At 49.2% G+C, this 23,312-nt stretch overlaps 8 protein-coding genes across 8 annotated transcripts; 5 read left to right on the top strand and 3 right to left on the bottom strand.

The window, feature by feature from the left end:
• Positions 1–336: 336 nt before the first annotated feature.
• Positions 337–1,962, top strand: TRV_04110 (uncharacterized protein; the record flags this gene model as incomplete). Its single annotated transcript, XM_003021733.1, has 1 exon — positions 337–1,962. The coding sequence occupies one exon, from the start codon at positions 337–339 to the stop codon at positions 1,960–1,962; it is 1,626 nt and encodes a 541-aa protein (XP_003021779.1).
• A 333-nt stretch (positions 1,963–2,295) lies between these two features.
• On the top strand, positions 2,296–2,880 carry TRV_04109 (uncharacterized protein; the record flags this gene model as incomplete). Its single annotated transcript, XM_003021732.1, has 1 exon — positions 2,296–2,880. The coding sequence occupies one exon, from the start codon at positions 2,296–2,298 to the stop codon at positions 2,878–2,880; it is 585 nt and encodes a 194-aa protein (XP_003021778.1).
• A 1,012-nt stretch (positions 2,881–3,892) lies between these two features.
• Positions 3,893–5,376, top strand: TRV_04108 (MFS monocarboxylate transporter, putative; the record flags this gene model as incomplete). The annotated part of the gene is made up of 3 exons (XM_003021731.1): positions 3,893–4,122; positions 4,195–4,336; positions 4,414–5,376. The coding sequence occupies 3 exons, from the start codon at positions 3,893–3,895 to the stop codon at positions 5,374–5,376; spliced, it is 1,335 nt and encodes a 444-aa protein (XP_003021777.1).
• A 203-nt stretch (positions 5,377–5,579) lies between these two features.
• TRV_04107 (uncharacterized protein) lies at positions 5,580–7,277 on the bottom strand (the record flags this gene model as incomplete). The annotated part of the gene is made up of 3 exons (XM_003021730.1): positions 5,580–6,125; positions 6,176–7,094; positions 7,165–7,277. 3 exons carry the CDS (start codon positions 7,275–7,277, stop codon positions 5,580–5,582), a joined length of 1,578 nt encoding a protein of 525 aa, XP_003021776.1.
• An 859-nt stretch (positions 7,278–8,136) lies between these two features.
• Positions 8,137–8,397, bottom strand: TRV_04106 (uncharacterized protein; the record flags this gene model as incomplete). The annotated part of the gene is made up of 1 exon (XM_003021729.1): positions 8,137–8,397. One exon carries the CDS (start codon positions 8,395–8,397, stop codon positions 8,137–8,139), a length of 261 nt encoding a protein of 86 aa, XP_003021775.1.
• A 687-nt stretch (positions 8,398–9,084) lies between these two features.
• TRV_04105 (uncharacterized protein) lies at positions 9,085–10,542 on the top strand (the record flags this gene model as incomplete). The annotated part of the gene is made up of 4 exons (XM_003021728.1): positions 9,085–9,227; positions 9,307–9,437; positions 9,591–9,856; positions 10,054–10,542. 4 exons carry the CDS (start codon positions 9,085–9,087, stop codon positions 10,540–10,542), a joined length of 1,029 nt encoding a protein of 342 aa, XP_003021774.1.
• A 1,632-nt stretch (positions 10,543–12,174) lies between these two features.
• TRV_04104 (uncharacterized protein) lies at positions 12,175–16,466 on the bottom strand (the record flags this gene model as incomplete). The annotated part of the gene is made up of 9 exons (XM_003021727.1): positions 12,175–13,077; positions 13,133–13,580; positions 13,686–14,026; positions 14,108–14,131; positions 14,244–14,525; positions 14,589–15,446; positions 15,593–15,689; positions 15,778–16,286; positions 16,344–16,466. 9 exons carry the CDS (start codon positions 16,464–16,466, stop codon positions 12,175–12,177), a joined length of 3,585 nt encoding a protein of 1,194 aa, XP_003021773.1.
• A 1,919-nt stretch (positions 16,467–18,385) lies between these two features.
• On the top strand, positions 18,386–22,181 carry TRV_04103 (uncharacterized protein; the record flags this gene model as incomplete). Its single annotated transcript, XM_003021726.1, has 2 exons — positions 18,386–18,883; positions 18,948–22,181. 2 exons carry the CDS (start codon positions 18,386–18,388, stop codon positions 22,179–22,181), a joined length of 3,732 nt encoding a protein of 1,243 aa, XP_003021772.1.
• Positions 22,182–23,312: the final 1,131 nt, after the last annotated feature.

The following is a 23,312-nucleotide window of genomic DNA, read 5'->3' as shown; positions in this document are numbered from 1 at the left end:
GCTGCGACAACTCGACTTCACTGTCGCTTCAATGTTGAATATCGAAGCTCTGACAATTCTTTTTTTTTTTTTTTTTGGATCTATGAATTTTTGATATCGATCCATTTTTAACTTTCGGCTTATCGGAAAATGTGATATTACGGCTGACTAATTCCTTAATAATAATTTTATTACTCAGCAAACCTTACTTCAGCGGCCATCTTAATTGTGATGTTAGACTTCAAGGAAGAGAACGAACGAACTTGATGTGAGAGGGCGAAAGCAATTGCGGACGGGGATATGGCATCCAAAGTGTAAGCTTGAGACTGGAGCTGAAAATACTTATTGGACTGATTGATGCTAACATATATACATAGCATTGTGGTCGGAGGGGTGAACTCATCCTTTCGAGAGGTGTTTGGCAAGCTCGAGAAGCTGCAGGCTAAACAACAATTTGCATGTGCCATTATCGCAGGAGATCTTTTTGGGGAGCTTTCTACAGGAAACCCCAAGGATGATCTCAGTGCATTGCTTCGCGGAGTTATTCAAGTAGCGTTGCCTACCTATTTCACAGTTGGGAAGAACGGCATCCCGGATGAAGTGGCCGAAAAGCTGACGAAGGATGATGAAGTCTGTCCAAATCTCTTCTACCTAGGAAGACGAGGAGTACTCACCACGTCAGAGGGTATTAAAATTGTCGCTCTTGGCGGTATTTCTGGACCGCTGCCTTCAGACACTAGTGTGAATGAGAAATATCTTCCATATCATACAGAGGCTGATGCTCAGTCGCTGTATTCAGCAGAGAAGGCTGATATTCTCATAACCTATCAATGGCCAAAAGGAATTGAGAAGGGCTCAAAAGTCCCTACAGGCGAAAACATGACGGAGTGCAGTCAGTGCGTTGCGAATGTCTGTTTAGCGTTGAAGCCTCGCTACCAGTTTTCGTCGGCTACAGACACATTCTACGAACGGGAACCTTTTTTTCATATTCCAGAGGATGAATACACCGTAGAAAAACACATCACGCGGTTTATTAACCTAGCCCCATTTTCCACTACATCAAAACAGAAGTGGCTATATGCGTTTACCCTGGACCCAAAGAGTGTTCTGCCCACTTCAGTCCCAGCCGGGACGACAATATCTCCCCTCACCGCAGTAGCAAGGGGGCGCGGTCCGTTACCTAGCCAAAAAGCATCATTTACACGCTTTAGGCAAGACGATGGCCAGCAACGGCCCGCTAAGCGAGCAAGAAAAGCTGCTCCTGGTCCGTCAGAATGCTTCTTCTGTCTCTCGAATCCTAACATTGCATCTCATTTAATCGCATCTATTGGAAATGACACATATATTACAACTGCAAAGGGGCCACTGCCAACGGCATATACCTTTCCAGCTCTGGGATTCCCAGGCCATATTCTCATAATACCATTGATCCACGCACCATCTCTCGCGTCGATAGAGGACCCAGAGTCTAAATCAGCTACCTATGCAGAAGTCCAGAAGTACCGATCGACACTTCACTCAATGCTTCAAAGGAGAGCTGACGTGGCTTTAGGCGCCGTCACTTGGGAAGTGAGCAGGGGTCGTGGCGTGCATATTCACTGGCAGTTTATGCCTGTCGATGCAAGCTTGGTTCGCCGTGGTCTTGTTGAAGCTGCATTCAAAGTCGAAGCCGAGAACCTGGAATACCCAAAACTTGAAAAACGGGAGTCTAGCTGTGATGAGCCGGACGATTATTTCCGGGTATGGATCTGGGCTCCTGGGCAGGCAGTAGAAGGAGGCGCTACCGGGAGCGAAACAACACTAGTTCTTCCGCTAAGCGACAGGTTCCGATTCGATGTCCAGTTCGGCCGGACGGTGATGGCCAAACTGCTAGGACTGGAGGACCGGTTGAACTGGCGAGACGCGTCGCAGTCAATGGAGGAAGAGAAGAAAGACGTTGAAACCTTCAAGGGGGCATTTAAAGACTTTGATTTCACTGTCTGAAGGCTGATGCTGATATTCTCCTTTATAGATACCCAACCTCTTTTCAATCTGTATTAATATACATTGTTTATAGCTAAATGTCAACATTTGTTGTGTGGGAAATAAAGCAGAGTTCCAAAAAGGGAAGCCGCACCAAGCTTTCGATGTTATTCTCTATGAAGTCATCAACATGAACTCTCAACATCAACTTCGACATCGACTGTTCCTTTTGCCTCCACAACTAGCAGGCGGGTTCTAGATACCAAGACACATGAAATCATTGACTTGAAACATCCGCTAGCGGCTATACTCACGCTCCTACACACCCACTTATATATATACACATTCACCACCATGCCTTCCAGGATGCGTGCACTCTCCAGCTTCTCCTCCCGAACAAGCAAACGGCGCAGTCTACTCCGTCGCAAACGCAAACCCCGGATAAACTCAAATACTTCATCAACGGACTCTTCAGCGGACATCGCTGTCAGCGGCTCGGGACACGCAGAAGCAGCACTCACGTCCCTGTTCGCAGCAACCTCACTCACCCGAGTTTCCTCGAGAAACTTTGATATCGTCAAAAAGATGACCCAAAAGAACAGCATTCCCGATTCCTTTAGCGAGACAACGCCGGCTACCTTTGCCGGCAGTCTGGGTACAACCGATATCAACAGCATCGACAAAACAACAACAAGCAAGGCTGTGACGGCCGAAAAACTGTCAGATCTGCCCCCACCAGCCCAGATAGAATATGGAGTGCTACGCGAGCAATGCCCTAGCTTGCCTGCAGACCCAGGTCTACATGCTGGCATCCTGCTCCTTGTAACTGACTGCGCCGGCGAGGTGAAGCTTGGAAAATGTGATGGAGAGCCCGGATGCGAGACTCCCTCTAAGCTGGGCAGTTTGAAGAGAAGGGCGAATACAAATTTTGGGGACTAGAAGGTGATCGATCCTATCATCAGGTGTTTCATTCCTTATGCACAGTTGCATCTTCCTTTTCTTTTTTGTACTTCACCTTTTGGTCGCTCGTTTCAATGCAATTTATTATTTACCACTCTACTACCCGGTCTCCATATATAGTTAAAAGCGGTCTGTATAGATCTCAATCCCAGCTCGATAACTCGAATGGCAGCTTGTCCGACCTGCATGCAAGCAACATCCCGCGCCAATAATTGCTTATTCTCCCGGATTTCCTGTGCAGGCCTGGTTCAGAACCTCCACGGCTAGCTGGCCATTCATGGTGGTCACAGAATCTACTTTTCAACCAAGCTCTTACACACACAGCCAGAGCAAAGCCATTCTCCCCTGTTAGAATCAATCGGCCGATTCACCCGCCCCCTAGTGGCGTCTCCAAGGTTGGAATGGCTCGTTACGGGGGGCAAGAAGCAAAGAAAAATAACGCCGAACGTTGAACATCAAACGCCAAACGGCGGATGAGACGGCCAGACGAAGAGGGCTCCAAGGCCTGATGGGCGCTGCAAGACCAGGCAGAGAGGCCTGCTGCCGATCACCGCGAACAGTTTCTTCCTTGGTTTCTCCTCGGCACTGCTCCTGTGTAGCTCTACTTATACACCACCTGGACACCACGGGGCAGTCATTTCTCTTGCCGAAGCCTTTTGCCGGGATGCGGATGCTTGCTGGCTGGAAGGATGTTTCATTGCTCTCATGCAGGACAGGCAGGGATAGTGAACAGCGAGAACAGTCACAGCGATTTTTTTTGCTATGTGACCGGGCAATCAAGCATTAACTATTGTAAGGCAAACTGGACTGATGGGGCCTCCAGCGGGTCAAGGCTGGCCCGCTAATGCTGATATATCGGATATTATACGGAGTAACCGCATACCAAGTACGAAGTATATATATACGTCTAGCTGCTGACTGCCTCTAGATTTGCATATGGTAGAGCTCTCAAATAGATGCATGAACTGCTACAGGCAATCGTGCGAACACAATGGGCTGCGATATCAAGAATTCCGTGGTTCAGGCTGAGGCCGCTCTGCCCTTACCACCGCCCGGAGCAGGCGAGCCGGATACAGAAACGGACATGGAAGTGAAGCGGGAAACCGATGGAGGAAGTGTTGATACGGAAACGTATCCAGAGGGGGGCCTCAAGGCATGGCTTAACATGCTGGGGGCGTTTTGTGCCATGGCCTGCACATTTGGCTGGATCAGTACGTTCGGGTTAGTTGTCTTCCCCTAGCAGGGCTTTGGTAGATGCATTCAATGCATTCAATGACTAACAGGACTATGTAGGGTCTTTCAGGCATACTACCATACACACTTGCTCAAAGAAAACACCCATTCCCAGATAGCCTGGATAGGAGGGCTGCAGGCCTTTTTTATATGCACTACGGGCCTGATATCTGGCCCCCTGGTGGATAGATACAGTCTCAAAGTGAGTAACGTTCAAATCTACATCCTGTTCAATCATCTAGTTGTAAGGGGGTAAAAAAAAGTCTAACGCCCAGATAGCCTATATTGATCCCCTTTTCGCTCCTGGCTCTGCTATCGGTGATGATCACCTCCATCTGTGAAGAGTACTATCAATTCATTCTCACACAAGGCGTACTAGGCGGTTTCAGCGTGGGGATGCTGTATACTCCATCCATTTCAATTATGGGTCACTACTTCCACCGCCGGCGCGATCTAGCCATCGCCGTCGCCTCCGCCGGCTCGCCCCTGGGCGGAGTGATATTCCCCATCGCCCTGCTTCAGATGCTGGAACACTCCTCTATCGGATTTGGTTGGGCTGTGCGGGGAGTTGGGCTGATATTTCTTTTCTTCCTCTGCATTGCTTGCGCTACACTAACGCCCCGAGTGACTCCGCGGCGAGGACCGCACTTCCTCTCCGCCGCGTTCAGGGACCCGGTGTATGTGTCTCAGCTGGTTGGTTACTGTTTGGTGTTCTGGGGCATATACACACCCTTTTTCTTCCTGCCATCGTTCGCCATTCTGCAGGGTGTCAGCGTCGATTGGGCCTTTTATATACTACCCATCTACAACACCGGTTCGTTTGTGGGACGCATCGTGTGTGGTCGTCTAACCACCATCTGCGGTCGGTTCAACACCTTGCTGGCAGCCATACTCGTTTCGGCCGTGCTGATGTTTTCCTGGATTGCTGCAACATCGCTGGCGGGCATCATTGTGTTTGCTGTGCTATTTGGCTTCTCGTCCGGGGCTATCATTGGTCTCTTCCCCGCTGCAGTGGCCGTGACTGCGCCGAGAGCAAACCAGATCGGAACGTACCTGGGCATGACGATGGGGGTGCTCGGACTGTTTTGTCTGACCAGTTCGCCGATGATGGGCGCCATCGTGACCCGGTCCGGCGGTCAGTATGACGAGGCGATCATTTTTAGCGCTGCCCTCATTGCTGTGGGAGGGAGCTTGATTGTGTTTGCTAGGGTGAAGCATTCCGGCTGGAAACTGATTGCTTGATGGCTTCATTTTGATGTTGATAGCATTTTTCTTTCTTTCTTTCTTCTTTCTTTCCTTTAGCATATTTTTAATAGGTGCATGGCAGGGAGTTAGAAATGGGGGTTATCCGGCATGCACTGCACATAGTAAATAGCTGCGCAAAAGGCAAAAAAGGGACAATTCAAGGGACAATGGTTAGACATCAAATTAGATTGTTAAGTAAGTCATGATATAGACCTGGAAGTAAGCAGGTAAGCATCCAAGCATCCAATCAACCCAGCAAACGTAAGGCCACCCAATGCCCCAGTCAAGTTCGTTACCCATGTAAAGGGGGGGAGGAAACATGAAAAGTAAACAGTAGACAGCTCATCAACGTATCTATAGAGAAGAAAGAGAAAAGTGAGAAGAAGAATATACACCACAACAGGAATCCGAGCCGGGATATAACCAAACATATCAACAAACGAGTAGTAGGAGCCATCACAGCATGAACGAAGAGACGGGAAAAAGCCAAAAGGCAAAAGGTAATAAAAGGGGGGAAATAAGAAAAAATAAAATAAAAGGTAAACTATACATCTCTCCAGGAGTTCTCTACGGGCTTCCTTCCGGCCATCAACAAGCTTGGAGCTCGAGGTGGCTGTGATGCCGACTGCTCTGCCTCCTGTGGCTGGTCTGCACCCGACCCCTGTCCGTTCCAAAGAGGAGGTGGTGTTGACGTCGAGGGTGAATAAGGCGTGTATGTCCTTTGTTGCTGAGCGGGAGAGTAAGATCTTGAGGTAGGGTAGGGCAGCCCGGTGTGTTCTGGACTATATGTATTTACAGGCGATAGCTGTGGTCTAGGCGACGGTGTGCCCCTGATATGTTGGACGGGAGACCGAGTGAAACTGCGACTGCTCCCGTTTGGATGTGTGTAGCCATATGCATCACCTGCGCCAGGAGGAGCAGGAGTAGCGATGCCGATGGTCGAAGGGGACTGAGTGTTGTATCGTGGTGGGGCGTATATTTGGCCTGACGTCTGCTGATCTTGCTGGGAGTCATGGTACATGTTTGACAGTGGTGCCGGGCCGCAGCCCGGTGAATGTGCTATACCGATAGCAGTGGGAGGGATGGAAGGACTGATATGGCCCTGATCCAGGCCGCGGTATCCTCCACCCATGTTCATGTTCATGTTCATGGACTGTGAGTGACGGGTGTGGTGGTGGTCTGGCGGGTAGATAGGTGAGACGGGTTGTGCGTGTTGGTAATAAGCCGAGCCGTGGGCTGCCCCCGGGTCATCTACTACGCTGTGCCCCGTGACAGGGTTGAGATGGGACATTTCCATCTCCTCGTTGTGGTGGGATGTGTCCTCCACACGTCTGGTGGTGGCATCTTGCCAGGTAGGCATGTTGGGCAACGCATCGTCGTTGACTCTGGCAGTCGATGTGGGCACTGTGGGCGCGGGACGAGATCCCAGGGTATCGAACTGGGCGTAGCTGGGGGTTGAGCTGGCGGCCTGGGTATTGTATACTGGCGGCGCAGGACGCTGGTAGCCGGAGTAGTCGTCTGCGAACTTGGACCGGCTGTCGTAGGCGGGTGCTGGCGGTGGTTTGCGAGAAGAAGAGGAAGACGGACAGCAGCAGGAGCAGCATTCACAGCACCCCTTGCAGCAGGTGTAGCCGCAGCAGATGCAGCCCACGAGACACCAGACGACGCTGAGCAGGATGAGGCCGCCGACGATGATTCCAACGATAGCAGGCCATCTACAAATCGCCAATTAGCACATATATAAATATAGATATCGGATATCCAACAAAAGGAAGGGAGACCGACTTGCAGTAGCTTTTGGCCATACACTTGTCCCAGGAGGAGAATGTGTCCTTGACATCTCCGGTGATGCCTCGCGGCGCCAGCTGGTGCCACGGCGTAAACTCGAGCGGATCCATGGTGATAACTAGCAAGTGTCTTCTTATCTGGCTCCTCAGTCTATCGGATCTATGGCCCGTTATCGAGATGCGTCCGCTATCGAGGAATCGAGCGGTCTATCGTGGTCTATAGCGAGGGGTGTATAAGGCGAGGGTGACTCGAGAGACGCAACATGGGACCGGGAATGACCAAGAGTGAGTCCCCTGGAGTAAAATCTAGCCGGCGATTCACGCTGGCTTGCCCCAGAGACCGAATGGGCGATGGTTCGTGAGGCCGAGAGGGCGCAGATAGTTGTGGCCGCAGTGGTGTGGTTCGGCTGGGTTGTTGGTTAATTAGTGAGCGGAACAGCGGACGGCGAGCAACGAGGCACCAAGACAGGCAGCGAGAACAGCACGAGCGAGCGACAGTTGCCCTGGACGGCGATGCAAGTCGTAGTCGTAGTCGTAGTTGTAGTTGTAGTTGTAGTTGTAGTTGTGGTCGTGGATGTGAATATGTGGATGTGGATGTCAGTGTCGAGGCGGACTGAGGCCCTGCGCAGCCTCGAGATGTTCGACTAACTAACGAATTTTCCTGCGCTAAGGACGAGCCAAGGCCGCGTTCCTTGAGCTAAAAAAAATCTGGTTATTATTGAACTTACGACGACGACGGACGATGACTGCAAGCTTGCGCCACGCTGGGCCGCGAGGAGTGGAATTACGGAACACGGATCATGGGTGGCCACGATGGTTTATTTTATTAGGATTATTTACTACTGGCACAGGCGGACATACAGCATGAGACGTGAATAGTGATAGGCATACGGGGTAAACAAGGGGAACCAGAAAACAGACAGCCGACGAAGGGAAGGAAACGAAAGAAAAAAAAAAGGACTAGGGATCATCAGCCCTTCTGGCCGGGGTAGTTCTGCCCGTAGGCATTGGGAGGCTGCTGCAGCTCAACGCCGGTCTGCTGGGGGGCATAGTAGTCCTGAGCAGCTCCGTACTGCGGCGGCGGGCTCTGGACGCCGCTCTGGTGCTGCTGAGGATACTGCTGGGGGGGATACTGCTGCTGCTGCGGCGCCTGAGGGTACTGCTGCTGCTGGGGGTACTGCTGGGGATACTGCTGCTGCTGGTACTGCGGCTGATGCGCCTGCTGGCCCATGCCGGCCCATCCCGTGCCCCTGAACGGCTGCAGGCCCTGACGACGTCGACGACGGGCAGATATGCATCTAAGGCAAGTTAGCACAGAGCAATTACACACAGACGGAAGCAGACGGGATAGATAGATGGGATAGACGGGTGGGCGGATGATAAGAAGAGTTGACTCACGCAAAGAGGAGGAAGAGGAAAAAGGCGCCGACGACGAGGACGACGAGGACGACCCAGCGGCCCCAGCGATTCCACGGCGACGAGTAGTAGTAGCCGCCGTTGTAATAGCCGCTCGAGCTGTGCGCAGCCTGGTCAGTTAAACTTGTCTCTGTATACCAATCTCGCTATAGACAGCGTATGGGGACGGACGGAGTGGGCGGCGACTCACTAGTATCTCTCTGCGATGACGCCCATCTTGTCCGCCCTTGACTGCAAATGCTCGACGCCTGAACTTCTTCTTGTACGGCCCTTTGTGCGGTACAAGTTTAACAATAAATATCGATATTCAGCTGGTTCTCTTTATCTTCTTCTTTTTTGTCTTTTTTATATTTATTTTTGAGGCCGCAAAGAAGCCGCAAAAAAAAAAGCTCGAATGATAAAAAAAAAAAAAAAAAAAGAGTCGATCGATGGTCTTGGCGTCACGTGAGGCGGAGTTGATGCGATGGAAAGTAGAAAAGAGGAAGAAAGTAGCAGAAAGTAGATGAGAAAAGGAGGGAGAGAGAGAGGTGAACAAACGAGAGAGAAGACGAGACGCTTTAAAGACTGCGAGCGAGATGAGGAATATGCAAGGGCGAAGACGGAGAGATACGAGCAAAGCGCAAAGAAAAAAGCTGCGCCCTGCAAGTGATGACTAAGGCTGAGCCACGATTAGTAAGTAATGCATCATGTGATCTCCACTCTCACGTGAGAGTGACGTAATCAGAGACTTTGAAGGCAAGAAAAAGACAAGAAAAGACAGGAAAAAGACGAGAAAAAGACAGGAAGAAGAAAAGAAGAAGAAGAGAAGGAGAAGAAGAAGAAGAAGCAAAGATATGAAAGAACAAGAAGAAGGTGGTAAAAGTCAGGTTAAGGAAGGTTGCAGTGTTTGGAGGGAGTGAGAGTCTCTCTGGTACGGAGGGTCCAGGAGCTTCGTTTTTGATCGGCGGCAGGTTATGGAGTAACTTGCCTCGTACCAGTCTTATTTATGACGGTCTCTTGAGTCTGAAGAAGATGAGCTGGATATAAGGAGAAAGACACACGAGAAGAGACGAGATCCCCTCCAGAGAGCCAGGGGTTCCTGCAGCTCTGGCTGGGCCAACCACTCACTGAGCTGCTTTTGCAGGAACCAGCCAGGGGGAGGCCTGCTCTGCTCTGCTCTGCTCTGCTCTGCTCTGCTCACCTCGACTTCCCCCTTATCTACCACTGACGAAGTACTCCATCTCCTGCTCGCTTCTACTTCTTTACTTCTTCTACTTCTATTCTGCTGTCCTTCTGTAGTCCATCTCGGTGTCATAAGTTATAGAATGACTAAGCAAATACACCACTCCCATTGGCCAGTTCGCCATGCAACGCCAGCTCATCGCCAGCTCAGCATAAAAAAGAGTCCGAGACGAGCAGACGAAGATGTAGAAAAAGGGGGGAGCAGACGGGGGAAAAGAGACCGTAGAAACTGGATTAAAAGCGAAGATAGTATTACACACAGCATGCTCCGAAAGACAGGACAACAAACATAACCAAGGAAAGGCAGGCGACACCATGGTCAACGGCTCGACCGCGCGATGAGCCACCGCAGCACGGCGTCGAGGTTGGTCTCTTCCTTTGCGCTGATGCCGTAGCAGCTCACCTCGCGCTTCGTGATGCTCTTCAGCTCCATCGCGTCGATCAGCTCGTCGACGCTCAGCACGTCCGGCAGGTCGGACTTGTTGCCCAGCACCAGCAGCGGGATGCCCTCCAGCGTCGGCTTGCTGACCAGGTCGTGCAGCTCGTCCGTCGCCGCCGGCAGGCTGGCCCTGTCTGCGGCATCCACGATGTATCTACCGCTGAGTTAGCTGCTTCTTCTTCTTCTTCTTCTTCTTCCTTCGGGTTAAGGATGACATACACAATGGCGTTGACTCCGCGGCAATATCGCTCCCACATCGGCCGGAAGCGAGGCTGGCCTCCCAGATCCCAGCTGCTCTAGTCAGTCAGTTCATGCCATGCTCATCGGCTTATCTTTCTCTATCAGAACAAACGGGGGAGCTTCTTCAAGAAAACTGACCATTTTAGCGTGACATGGCCCTTTTGCACTCGTTTGGTGTTGAAGCCGATGGTGGGTATAGAGCTGTCAAAAAGACACAAAAAGGTGAACGAAACAGTCAGTAAACACACGATATTCGCCACCGTCATACACACCAGCCCGGAACATCGACAAACTACTCACTCGACAGTGAACTCGCCGCCCTAAAAACACACTAAGTCAGCATATTTTTATTTTTCTCCCTCTAAATCTTTTCCTCTTTTTCTTCATCTCGACGTCAAGCTTACCGCCAGCACTCGCAGAAGAGACGACTTCCCGGCGTTCTGCAGGCCTACCATCGTCACGTCCATCTCCGTCGCCCTGCCGTCCCCGTCGTCAGCGCCATCGGTTCTCCGACCGTTTTCTCCTATGAGCAACGAGGTAAAAGACGTACCAGAACATCCTCAGCAGCCAGTCATAAATACTCCGAAAGAAGCCCTGCATCATGATGGTGGCCGTACCTGTACACACCGCACCACAAACACAGCACGCTCGTTCGTTCACACAACTCTCTCGACTCCCACGCACACACTCTCTCTCCTCTTCGTGCGCACAACACCAGCCTTTAGCTGGTGGGTTCAGCAACTAGTTAACTGAACTAGTCTAGCCGAGGCCGATCCGAAGGCGAACAACACTCGAGGGTAAATAATAAAGAAGTAAAAGGACGGGTACTTAAAATAGATGCAGGCTGGAGCCCGTTAGGCCGGACAAGTGCGTACGATGGAGACTCCCCAGACTTGGGCTGCTAGAGCTGTTAGACCAGGTGAGATGCTTGCCGTAATTAATAGATAGATAGTAGATACGCCGATGGCCTCAAGGGGGTTTGGTTCAAGCAAGAGGAATAAGAGGAAGAAGAAGGCCGCCAGACTAGAAAAGAAGAGAAGATGAAAGGAAAAAGAAAAAACAGTCCCAAATAATAGATTGGCCGTTAATAGTGTAGTTATTTTATGCCATGGAAGACAGATCCAGATAATCCCCAAGAAGCGTTGATACGGTCTGGATAATGGCAGAGCTCGAGATGTAGTTATACAGTTATGTAAACGTCCGCCAGGCTGATGTCAGGACAGAGACAGTATCAGAACCACGGGCTACGTCGGAGTATTCGACCTGTCGGCCAACTTGGCTGAGGGTGATAAATCGTTGAAACTAGTGATTTATATATATATATATATATATCTGTGGTACTTTGCAAGTGTCAGAAGGGTTTGTGTTATGAGGTAATAGACGCTGCGTTAACTAGTTAAAATAGCCACTTAGCCGCGCAGCTCTGACCACTCGATGACCTCAACGACTCTCCATGGCTGGACAACTGGTTAGCTGTTCTACGATAGCCATGTTCAGGATGGCTACTAGACGCTGTCGGCCTCTGGTCTCTTCCCGGCTGGGTCTCGGTTCGTGTTGTCATACACATGCACGCCCGGAGGAGATGCGGGAACGTCGCCTGCGTTGCATTGCATATGCATCCCCATCCCCATCCCCATTTCCCTACGCCTACGCCTAACTCTACACACACCCAAGCTTGCGGCGTCACCGATATTAGTCAAGGTCATTTTCGGGATCAGCGCCATCCTGTTTCCCAGTAACACCGTATTTGACCTTCATCAATCCATGGATGGTCTCTGCCAGATTCCCGACGACTCCAGCCTTTCCGATCTCAGCCAGGCTAATTTCAAGGCCCATGTTGCGTCTGAACCAGTTTTGCATCTCGATAGCTGTGAGAGAATCAATGTTAACGCCCGCCAGCTCGTCCTCGTCCATGTCCTGCGTATGCGCCATGCTCTGTCTAACCATCATCCCCAGCACTCCTTGGAGTATGCTCTTAGACTCTTCGGTGTTCAGGTATGATGCACTCTGTCCAATCTTCGACAACAGCAACTTGACCCCGTTGTTCGCTTCACCGGCAGTTCCGTCATTCCCATTGCCTGCCAGGTTTGAGTATAGCGCAAACCGTGCATCCCTGGCCCATAGTGGGCGTACTCCAGGCTCAGTCAGTGGTTTGGTATTGCCCAGGCCGATGATGCTGGAACTGGACGTCAGGCTGTCTGCTGGTGGGGGGTTGCGGCACTGGTAAATGGCCAGCCGTACTCCTTCGATTAGCTCATTCTCATATATCAGTCGGAGTGAGGTAGATCGAGCATTCTGGAGAGCTGCTTCATTTTCACTTGCCATGCCAATCTCGTCTACTATGCCCAGCTCAAGCACAGATGCAGGCAGCCCCAGCTGGCGCCGGTATTGTGTGAAACTGGTAAGGAACCCGTTAGCAGCCGCATAGTTGGCCTGTCCCACGTTCCCGCAGACGCCAGACACAGAACCGAACAGCACTAAGAATTCTAGGTCCTTCTCGTTCTGCAGAGCCTCGTGCAAGTTCCAGGTTCCTTGAACTTTGGTATTGAGACATGTCGTCCAGTCTTCATAGCTCATCTTACTAAAAGTGCGGTCCTAAATCAAGTTAGCCGCCTAGAACAATCTATCAAACCCAAGCAATGAGACATACTTTTAAAACAGTGGACAGCTGGAAAACCCCAGCAAGAGGCTTGGGACACTGAGCAATCGCAGATCTCACGTCTGCTATATTGACCACGCTGCCTGCTACACAGACCGCATGGCAGCCTTGATCTTCCAACTCTCGTATGAAGGCTCGGTCCTTATCCGTTTGCCCTGCGGTTCTTGACAAATATACCAAGTGACGAGCTCCTTGCTCAACCATCCAAGCGGATATAGAACGTCCCAGGCCTCCTAGCCCACCTACCAAAAGGTAAGAGACATCTGGTGAAAACTCTACCGGAGCTTTCACACCTGCCAGCGGGATGGCTGAAAGATCTTGAGGAAGCCGGATCACAATTTTGCCCATATGGGTTCCTTGCTGCATGTAACGGAATGCCTCAGAGACATCTGCTGCATCGTAGACCTTGATGGGCCGGATGGGCTTGAGGCTGCCTTGGCTATACCACTGTTGGAACTTTTCCCCTATCCTGTTGCACTGGTTAGTTTTAATAGTCCACAGACTTCCACAAACGGGCCCTAAGCTTTTTTTTTCTTTCACTTACTGCCTCAAGATGCCATGATCCGCGTTTATCCAATGACCTAGGTCAAATCCTATGAATGAGCGATTTTCCATCATTGGTGCCATATCCAGGCGTCCATTGCTTAAAAAGTCTCGTTTCCCCAGTTCAACCATCTTGCCAAACGGTGCAACACACTGCCACGAAGTGTGTAACAGTTTCCCGGAAAGAGAGTTCAAAACCACGTCAACGCCCCTACCCCCTGTCTCCCTCATGATACCTGGCAAGAAATCTGCATTTCTAGAATTGAATATGTGATGGCGTGGGATGCCAAATTCATTAACGAGGTATTGGACCTTCTCTTCGTTTCCGACAGTGGCGAATATCTAGAACATGATATAGTTGGTTATAAGGTTCGCACACCGCAGCCGGCAGCCTGTCATTTAGAATGGGGCATATTCACATACCTGCGCACCTATCTTCTTGCAAACCTGAATTGCGGCCAGGCCAACTCCCCCACAGGCGGAGTGTATGAGTACCGACTACATGTCGGTTTTTAGTTAGCTATGCAATGGCAATATGGAGCGTTCCATTGCTGCTTACCTCGCCCTCCCTGACCCGAGAAAAGGTTTCTAAGCACATGATAGACGTAAGGTATACGCAAGGTATTGTTGCAGCGTCTTCCAATGTCATCGTATCTAGAATCGGGAGGACCGTATGCGCTGGCTTCACAACCCTCGTGCGGAAGGCACCAGTATCCAGTACAAACACTCTGTCTCCAGGTTTAAAATCGACAACTCCAGACGCTACCCGACGAACGATACCACTGCCTTCTATACCAAACTCTTTAGGGTCCCCAAACAGGCCGGTCGCTACCATGACATCCTATCATTACAGTCAGCGAGCTGTATTAAAACCCAACAATGCCTTGGGACGACATTAATGTACCCTGAAGTTTAACCCAATGTAATGCATATCAACCTCGATTTCGTCCCCCGTTAACTCTGTGGCATCAGCAAAGGGTTGCCAGTAGAGCGAATCTACTGATCCTATAGACTTGATTGCAAGTTTCCTTGGTGTTTCCCCCAAGGACTCGATTGGCATCTGACTTTGAGCCGACATCCAGTGGCACCGGCCATTATATATGCTCCCATTATGAAATGCGAACTCATAGTCAGGGTCAAGAGCAGAGGACGCGCGAGACCATTCGATCTTATCGAGTACTTTGCTCAATCCATTTATTGCGGCACTGTTAAACATGTCGGTCTCAAAAGTTGAAATGTCAAGCCCCATTTCATTCCTCAGTGTCCTGGCCAGCCCAAAAATGATGCTGAAATTGGGGTCGCTACACTCAAGCTGGTTCATTCTTGTCACCCATATCATCCTCGACTTCCCTATTTTAGTTAGGTATGAATGAAGGGCAATATATTTTTCTTCGGATAGATTATGGAGATAAGGACTCTCCAGATCTAGAACTGAGACAATACACTGGTTGGTGGGAGGAGATTGATCCAGTCTGCCCCAATGCACTCGATACCCTATTTTTTCAAGGCTACTTGCAATTTTTTTGGTCCAGGGGCAAGGAGTGTCTCCCGTCAGGAGCGTAACGTCAGTCTTAGGAGAGGAAGAGGGCTTTGCGCTTGACAGTATTGAAAAGGATGTTTGATGGGGAGCGTCGAAATCAAAACTAATTGCGTCTACTCCAGAAAACCCAGCCGTGTGGAGTTGTTGCTCCCACTGCTCGGGAGACAGGCCTGGCTGTTCGGGTTTATCATCATCACCCGACCGCCATTCCGGATGAAGCCCCTATTTGCCTGTTAGCTATCCACTCATTAACAGCCAACAAGTACTTGTTACATACCAGAATATAGCAGGTAGTTAATACTCCTAAATATAGAGCCTATGAGCCAAAATTCACAGAATTGTATGTGGTCTATCGTATATTCACGTACCTGGTTGCAATTCGTGTAATAGAAGTCGGCCACCAGGGGTAAGCAATTTGTATATATTCTTGAGAGCCACTTGAACTTGGGCCATAGAGTGAAGAACCTAGATAGTAAAAATTAGCCGGTTTCTTATCGACATCAAAAAAAAAAAAAAAAAAAAAGAGTATGTGTCGTCAACGCTAATTACCCACCTTGGTCCCCGGAAATCGTACTGCCATGATAGCCTATTAGAAAGAGCAAACTGGCCGGTACCAAGAATATGGTAGCGGTTGGTGTATTGAGGGTCTTTGCTAGCAAGATCCAACCAATCTTCACCATAAACTCCGACATAGCAGCCAATATTTTTCCCTTTCCAGTCAGTTTCACCTGCGCTTTCTAAGCATTCCCAAAAGACCTCCATGAGTTTGCGCTGCTGCGGATCCATCTGCCCAGCCTCGTGACTATTGATAGCAAAGAATGATGCATCAAAGCAGGCCGGATCTTCGTCAAGGAAATAACCATGACGAGTTTTGACCATGTGGGTCTTGTTCTCACTGTAAAAGGAATCGATATTGTACCTGTTACCAGGAACCTCACAAATTCCATTTTTCTTTTCAAGTAACAGTCTCCAAAGTTCATCGGGAGATTTGACCCCTCCAGGTGCTCGCAGTGCCATTCCTACTATGGCAACTGGGGGGCAGCCTTCGTTTTTCGGGGTCTTCTACAAGAAGATCATGACATTGAGCTTGGATTCATCCAACAGAACATGTTTACATACCATTTGCCACCCACTGCCAGATGTTACGCTCTGTCCTTCTTCTGGCTCATTTTTATTGTGATTCAAGGTCACAGGTCGTGGTTGTGAGTCGATAATTGCAGAGCCTTCATTTTGAATCGCCATCTTGTCACAGTCGCAACAACGAAACACGCTTTGGGGTCGGGGAAAAATTGGTCAAAGGTAGAGAGTATGGAGAAGCGCAACGGATAAAGGTAGGCATATAAATGCTAGCTCTTTCTCCATCAAAAAGGTGTTAAGGAATGCCGGTCCACTTTGAAACGCAGAGGCCATAGCGTAGGTCAATGCCATAACGTGCTGTAAATTGAGAGTGGGCTTTATCTATTGGCTGCTGTCATTTGGCTCTTGGTGATCTGGTGTTTGCATGCAGCATCGGGAGAAAGTGAAGGACGTCCGCGGAAGCCATGCCTAGAGCGGCGAATCATATCAAGTGTCCAAATAATGGGATTGTCTGTACGAATAGTGCGACTATTTCTGGGGAATGGTTGATGGGGTGGCATCCTATTAAATATCCAATGCAGAAGCCCGGAACCATTACATCCACAGAAAATTGCCATTGGCGTTTTTGCGGTCGGATAGGGCAAAAATTGGACAGCAGTGTGGGCGAATTTTGAATCCGGCTGGGAGATCGAAAGTTTGATATCGTAGTTATTGTTGCTGAATTTGATGGGCTTGTTATTCCGTGAGCCCACTCAGCATGCCACTTTGCTTGTGCGCTTGTTGTACTCAGTATGGGCGGCATGCAATGATGAAATCGCTGCATCCAGAGAGGTGCATATTTGTAGTTTGAAACGAACTTCATGGCAGCTGCGCCGAGCATGCGTCAAGGAATAGCTGGTGAGGTTGGATATACGTGTTGAGTTTGTGGCTTAAATGGGCTGATCAACTGCTCCGTACGAAGTATGGAGTAGTCAACTAACTAGCTATTCAACCAGTTAGCCCCGCGTTATTGAGAAACAAATAATACAAAGCACATGAAGCAAGTACTCCCTGAAGGAAAAGGTAATATTATAACAAGCAAGACAGTGGCATCTAACAGGTATCGCGGAGCCCCTTGCCCCTTGTTGAATCCGTTATCCACTCACTCGCCGGCTCGCCAGGCCATATCCATATTGTCCAATCAGGTCACCATCCTTCAGAGAAGTACGAATGATTGTCAAACAACCGAAGCCTGGAGCAATAGTTTTATGGGTCGATTATTCTTCCGGTCACCATAGATCTGGATATAAGTTTGTTAAAGCTCAAGATCCAAGCCATGCTAGTGCACCACATGTTAAGAGGCCATCTAAAGTAGTGAGGGGACAAAAGCTCTCCTCGACCCATAACTAGTTAGTTAATTAGCATTGAGAAATTTTTGGGTTGCAGTTCAAGTAAGTAATAATGATTAATCATCGAGTCAAGATATCCTCAAGTTAGCACGCCAAGGCTAGAAGTTTCTCCAGTGAAGCGCAGCGTCCTGAGGCTGTCCTGCTCAGTTGCGACATAGAAGACTATTTTTAACAGGCAGCAGAAAAGACTGCACGCTATAAGTTGTGCTCCGTACTCTGTGTGGGCAGGGACAATATATACGTGTCTGTTTATATGAACGTCGAATTTGAGCTGCGGAAGGAGAGGAGATAAGCTTCGACATCGCTGAATAAGCAAGAAGTTGCATGTTTATTGGCTAAGATACGTTAACTCAGCTTTGCTGTTTTAGCTAAAGCAGCGGCAGATACTCCTGAAATACTCTTGAAAGAGCGAGAGGTCTGACCGGTTCCGGATTGGTCTTATCACCACGTGAGGATAAGCATATATCAAACCTTAACTGATAGTGGTGAAAAAAAGAAAAAAAAAAAAAAATAAAGCTAAAAAAAAATCAGCTTAACGGCAGCAAGCTCCTGCAACACCACCACGACCAATTCCAAGGCGCCTCATCAATATCCTAATCCTCAGGCAGGTTAATTGAACCTGGTTCAAAGCTTTATTGTGCCTCGCTATGAAATCCTAACTTTCTCCTTGTATCTACATCTCACGACGACATCAATATGGGGGGTAAAAGCGACGCCGACTGGTCTGTTGAATATGACACTCTTAGGCGTGAGCGGTTGTTTAGACACCCTCCAAAGGATAAAACCGCCTATCCTGCGCTTGCAGCTGCCATTCGCCCTCACATTGACTCTTTTAATGCCCTCTTTGAGGATACCAAGGTGTTGGAGGCAGCTCTGAAGGATATTGGAATAAAATCATTTATTGACGGGAGCTCAGAAACCCCAGAGGAAAAAGCCTCTCGACGAGAGGATGGAAGAAGGGCGCCAAAAAGAAACAAACTTAGCGTACGGATAACTGAGTTATTCCTAGAGAAAGCAGTTCTCCCTGCTTCAAACAAATACAGCACGCGCAATCGAGAAATCTACCCTGCCGAGTGTCGTGAAAGACATGCGACTTACCGAGGGAGGCTGAGGGCAAGATTAGAATATAGGATAAATAATGGAGAGTGGAAGGAGTCGGTTCGGGAGTTGGGCCAAGTTCCCATCATGATACGGGTATGATTGACCGTACAATACTGAATACGCATAACCCACTGGAAACTAGCTGACCTGGTTTTAGTCCAATCGATGCCACCTAGAGAAGGCTACCCCGTCTCAGCTGGTTGATCACAAAGAAGAGTCGGAAGAGTTGGGCGGCTACTTTATCGTCAACGGAAACGAAAAACTTATCCGGATGTTGATTGTCGGTAAAAGAAACTTTCCAACCGCAATCATCCGAAACTCTTTCCAGAAGCGTGGTTCGGCGTATACAAAGTTCGGTGTACAGCTGCGTTCGGTCAGGCCAGACCAGACTTCGCAGACGAATGTTCTCCACTACCTCAATGACGGAAATGTCACATTTCGATTTTCCTGGAGGAAAAACGAATACCTCGTTCCTGTCGTGATGATTTTGAAAGCCCTAATTGAGACCAATGACCGCGAAATATTTGAGCGGTTGGTCGGCAGAGAAGGTTCCTTGGGTATTGAGAACACATTCGTCACTGACCGTGTGGAACTTCTCCTGCGAACATACAAAGCATACGGCGTCCATTCTCGGTCAAAGTGCAGGGCCTATTTGGGTTCTAAGTTTAGATTCGTCCTTGGAATGCCAGAGGATATCCCAGAAGAGGATGTTGGTACTGAATTGTTAAGAAAGATCGTCTTGCCGCACTTGGGTAACCAGAACGTCACGGAGACCCAGGACAATGACAAGTTCAACATGATTCTGTTCATGATACGGAAACTCTATAACTTGGTCGCGGGAGATTGTGCGCCTGACAACCCCGATGCTGTATCTAACCAGGAGGTCCTCCTTGGTGGCTATTTGTATGGCATGCTTCTGAAAGAGCGACTGGAGGAGTGGTTAAAATCGGTTGGCCCCATGGTGCGGGACTGGAGAATGAGAAATCAAGATGCCAAATTCACAGATCCCAAATTCGAAAGGGAATTCCTTACAAGGATCATCGGGAGAACGAATGAAAACATCGGTGGTGCTATGGAATATTTCTTGTCCACGGGGAACCTGGTGAGTCCTACTGGACTCGATCTTCAGCAGCCATCGGGCTACACGGTAATGGCAGAAAAGATCAACTTCTACCGATTTATCAGTCATTTCCGAATGATTCACAGGGGAAGCTTCTTCGCACAGCTGAAAACTACTACGGTTCGAAAATTATTACCGGAGAGTTGGGGATTCCTTTGCCCCGTCCACACCCCCGACGGAAGTCCCTGTGGTCTGCTGAACCACTTGGCACATAAATGTTTAATATCGACGTCAAACCTGGATGTTTCTGGTATACCTGGAGTTCTTGCTGGGCTTGGAGTGACATCAGAATCGTCATGTTCAATCGAGGAGAGTATCCCTGTCCAGCTAGATGGAAAGATTCTAGGATACTGCACACCAAAACAGTCTCGTGCTATTGCTGATACCCTTCGATACTGGAAAGTCCAGGGCCACAAGCAAATTCCAGTAGAACTTGAAATTGGTTACGTTCCCAGTTCGAATGGTGGTCAATATCCGGGTGTTTACATGTTCTCAGAAGCCGCTCGTATGTACCGACCAGTTAAATATCTTCCTCTAGATAAATTGGACTATGTCGGTCCATTCGAGCAGCCCTACATGGAAATTGCCTGCGTTGCTTCTGATATTAGGAACGGTGTTTCTACCCACATTGAGTTTGACCCTACTCACATCCTCTCTATTCTCGCCAACATGACCCCATTCTCTGATTTCAACCAGTCTCCACGTAACATGTATCAGTGTCAGATGGGTAAACAAGCAATGGGAACACCCGGCACTGCCATCGATTACAGGACAGACAACAAGCTCTACCGACTACAGACTGGCCAGACGCCGGTCGTCAGGCCGCCTCTGTATAACGCCTATGGACTGGATAATTTTCCTAACGGCATGAATGCAGTAGTTGCTGTTATTTCATACACAGGCTATGACATGGATGACGCTATGATAATCAACAAATCCTCTCATGAGCGCGGGTTCGGCTATGGAACAATTTATAAGACGAAGATTTACGCTTTGGATGATAAAGAATCACGAGGACGAGGGAAATCCAAGCGAGCAACCACCAAACTATTTGGATTTGCGCCTGGCGGGTTGGTCAAGGCGGAGTGGAAAGCTCAGCTTGATGAAGACGGACTGCCACATATTGGAGCCAAGGTGAGCGAAGGCAGTCTGGTGGGTGCTTGGCACACTGTCCAATATGATCCAGCAACAGACACATACATCAATGTTGACAAGCAGACGCACTTCCTGAAATACAAAGATGGAGAAGAAGGATTCATTGATAGCGTCAGAGTACTTGGATCAGAGACTGGAAATGAGGTGTGCCAGGCTGTCAGCATTAAGTACAGAGTGCCCCGTCGGCCAGTGATTGGTGACAAGTTCTCATCTCGTCACGGTCAGAAGGGTGTCTTGTCCCAACTCTGGCCAGCAACTGATATGCCATTCTCCGAGTCTGGTATCCAACCTGATGTCATCATTAACCCACATGCTTTCCCGTCTCGAATGACGATAGGTATGTTTGTCGAGTCGCTAGCTGGTAAAGCTGGCTCACTACACGGCCTGCCTCAAGATTCGACTCCCTTCCAGTTTTCTGAAGAAGCGACGGCAGGAGACTTCTTTGGCAAACAGCTTCAGAGAGCAGGTTATAACTTCCACGGAAACGAGCCCATGTACTCTGGTATCACGGGCCGAGAGTTTGCAGCCGACATCTACATTGGCGTCGTCTACTACCAGCGTCTGCGACACATGGTTAACGATAAGTTCCAAGTGCGTACGACCGGTCCTGTCAACGCTCTGACTGGCCAACCTGTCAAAGGTCGTGCTAAGGGTGGTGGTATCCGTGTTGGAGAGATGGAACGTGATGCGCTGTTAGCCCACGGTGCAGCATTCTTACTGCAAGATCGACTCATGAACTGTTCCGATCCTCAGCGTGCATGGATATGCCGAACCTGCGGCTCTTTCATCTCAACACAAGTAGCTGTTTCGCAGCTCCTATCGCCGCATAAAAACCCGGCAATGGATGCCGTCGTCCAATCCACTGCCAGCGCCATAGCCAAACCTCTTAGTGGAGTCAGTGCCCTCGGTGGCCTGGCTGGTATTGTACGATGTAGACGATGCGCCAGAGAGGCGGTCTTTGATGATCCCCGGGCAGAGGTGTGGGAGGACGGTTCTGGTAAGAGATATGTTGGCGGCAGCGATACAACTGTGGTTGCGGTTCCTGGAGTGCTCAAATATCTCGACGTGGAACTTGCTGCTATGGGTATCAAAATGAGATTCCAAGTCGATAATTAGTAGTTAACATTATCTTTTCATTTATCCGATTTTCTTTGTTTATACTGCTTGGTTGTGCATGGCAGCAATATATGCCTAGATATGTTTCCATCCATTCAATTCGTATTCTCACAAGAGATATTAAGGCAACAAGTTATGCTTATGAGTTGGTTACCAGTAGACTTCGAGATGGTGTAGAGGAAGAAAGTAGCCCTGGGACACTGCTTGAGAGGTTAGGCACAGCTATTCGCTAGGTACAGCCTCTAATCAGCCGTTTTGGTCAAGGTGATTCTGGGATCTAATTATAATGCAATGTTGAGTTAAACCCCTGAACGAGAGTTGTGCCACAGTACTCTCCCTCCAAATTAGTTTAGTAGATACCTCGTTATATGAAGATATAAGACCATTTTATCGGCCTTGATTAAAATCTGGCATATTCACTTATAATATATCTTCAATGTACGTCTCCGGCGTCTTCCCTTCTTTTGATCATCTCTATCAGTCTCTTCCATACTTTTTTGATATTCATCACGTGACTTGGCCAAAAAAAGAAATCTTCGACCTCCAGCAAAAAGACGACGAAGAAACACGAACAAACGCGACTCTACAGCCAGCTTGACAGGAGACGACGGAAACGATATCGAGCCAGTTATACAGATGAGCCGACAACATCCAGTAGCCAGGATGCAGGATCCGGCGGGAGGAGTGCCTCCTCAGCTTGTACGTGAGAGTTCTGCTGTCAAAATTAGAGCGAGATAGATGGCTAATAAGTTTATAGCTACCACACTTGCACCTGGTGTCTTCCTATAGATACCCAGCTTCAGCTGCGTTCACGCATGAGACGGCGGTGGAATACCTACTAGCGGCGCCCAAAGTTGTCAGAGAGCTTCAACCAATGCATTGGACCTACCTCGATGGACCGCCGGACAACACGGTTATGCTGACATGGCAGCCTCTGAACCACCTGGGAACCAATTTCGCGAGTGACGGCTATGTCTGGGCTGACGTCGAGCAGGCCTACACGGTCGAGGTTCGCGGATATGTATGAACAATGATGATTCCAATACTTGCTCGTCGATTTCGCGTTGTGTTGCTGATTCCTTTTTGCGCGCAGATTCTCGAGATATACATGCACAGAACAGGGTACCACCC

The sequence above is a fragment of the Trichophyton verrucosum genome, assembly GCF_000151505.1.
Source record: "Trichophyton verrucosum HKI 0517 chromosome Unknown contig00324_1.f1.exp, whole genome shotgun sequence".
NCBI lineage: Eukaryota > Fungi > Ascomycota > Eurotiomycetes > Onygenales > Arthrodermataceae > Trichophyton > Trichophyton verrucosum.
The sequence above is the reverse complement of the archived record's forward strand: the minus strand, read 5'-3'. Positions and strand labels throughout refer to the sequence as shown.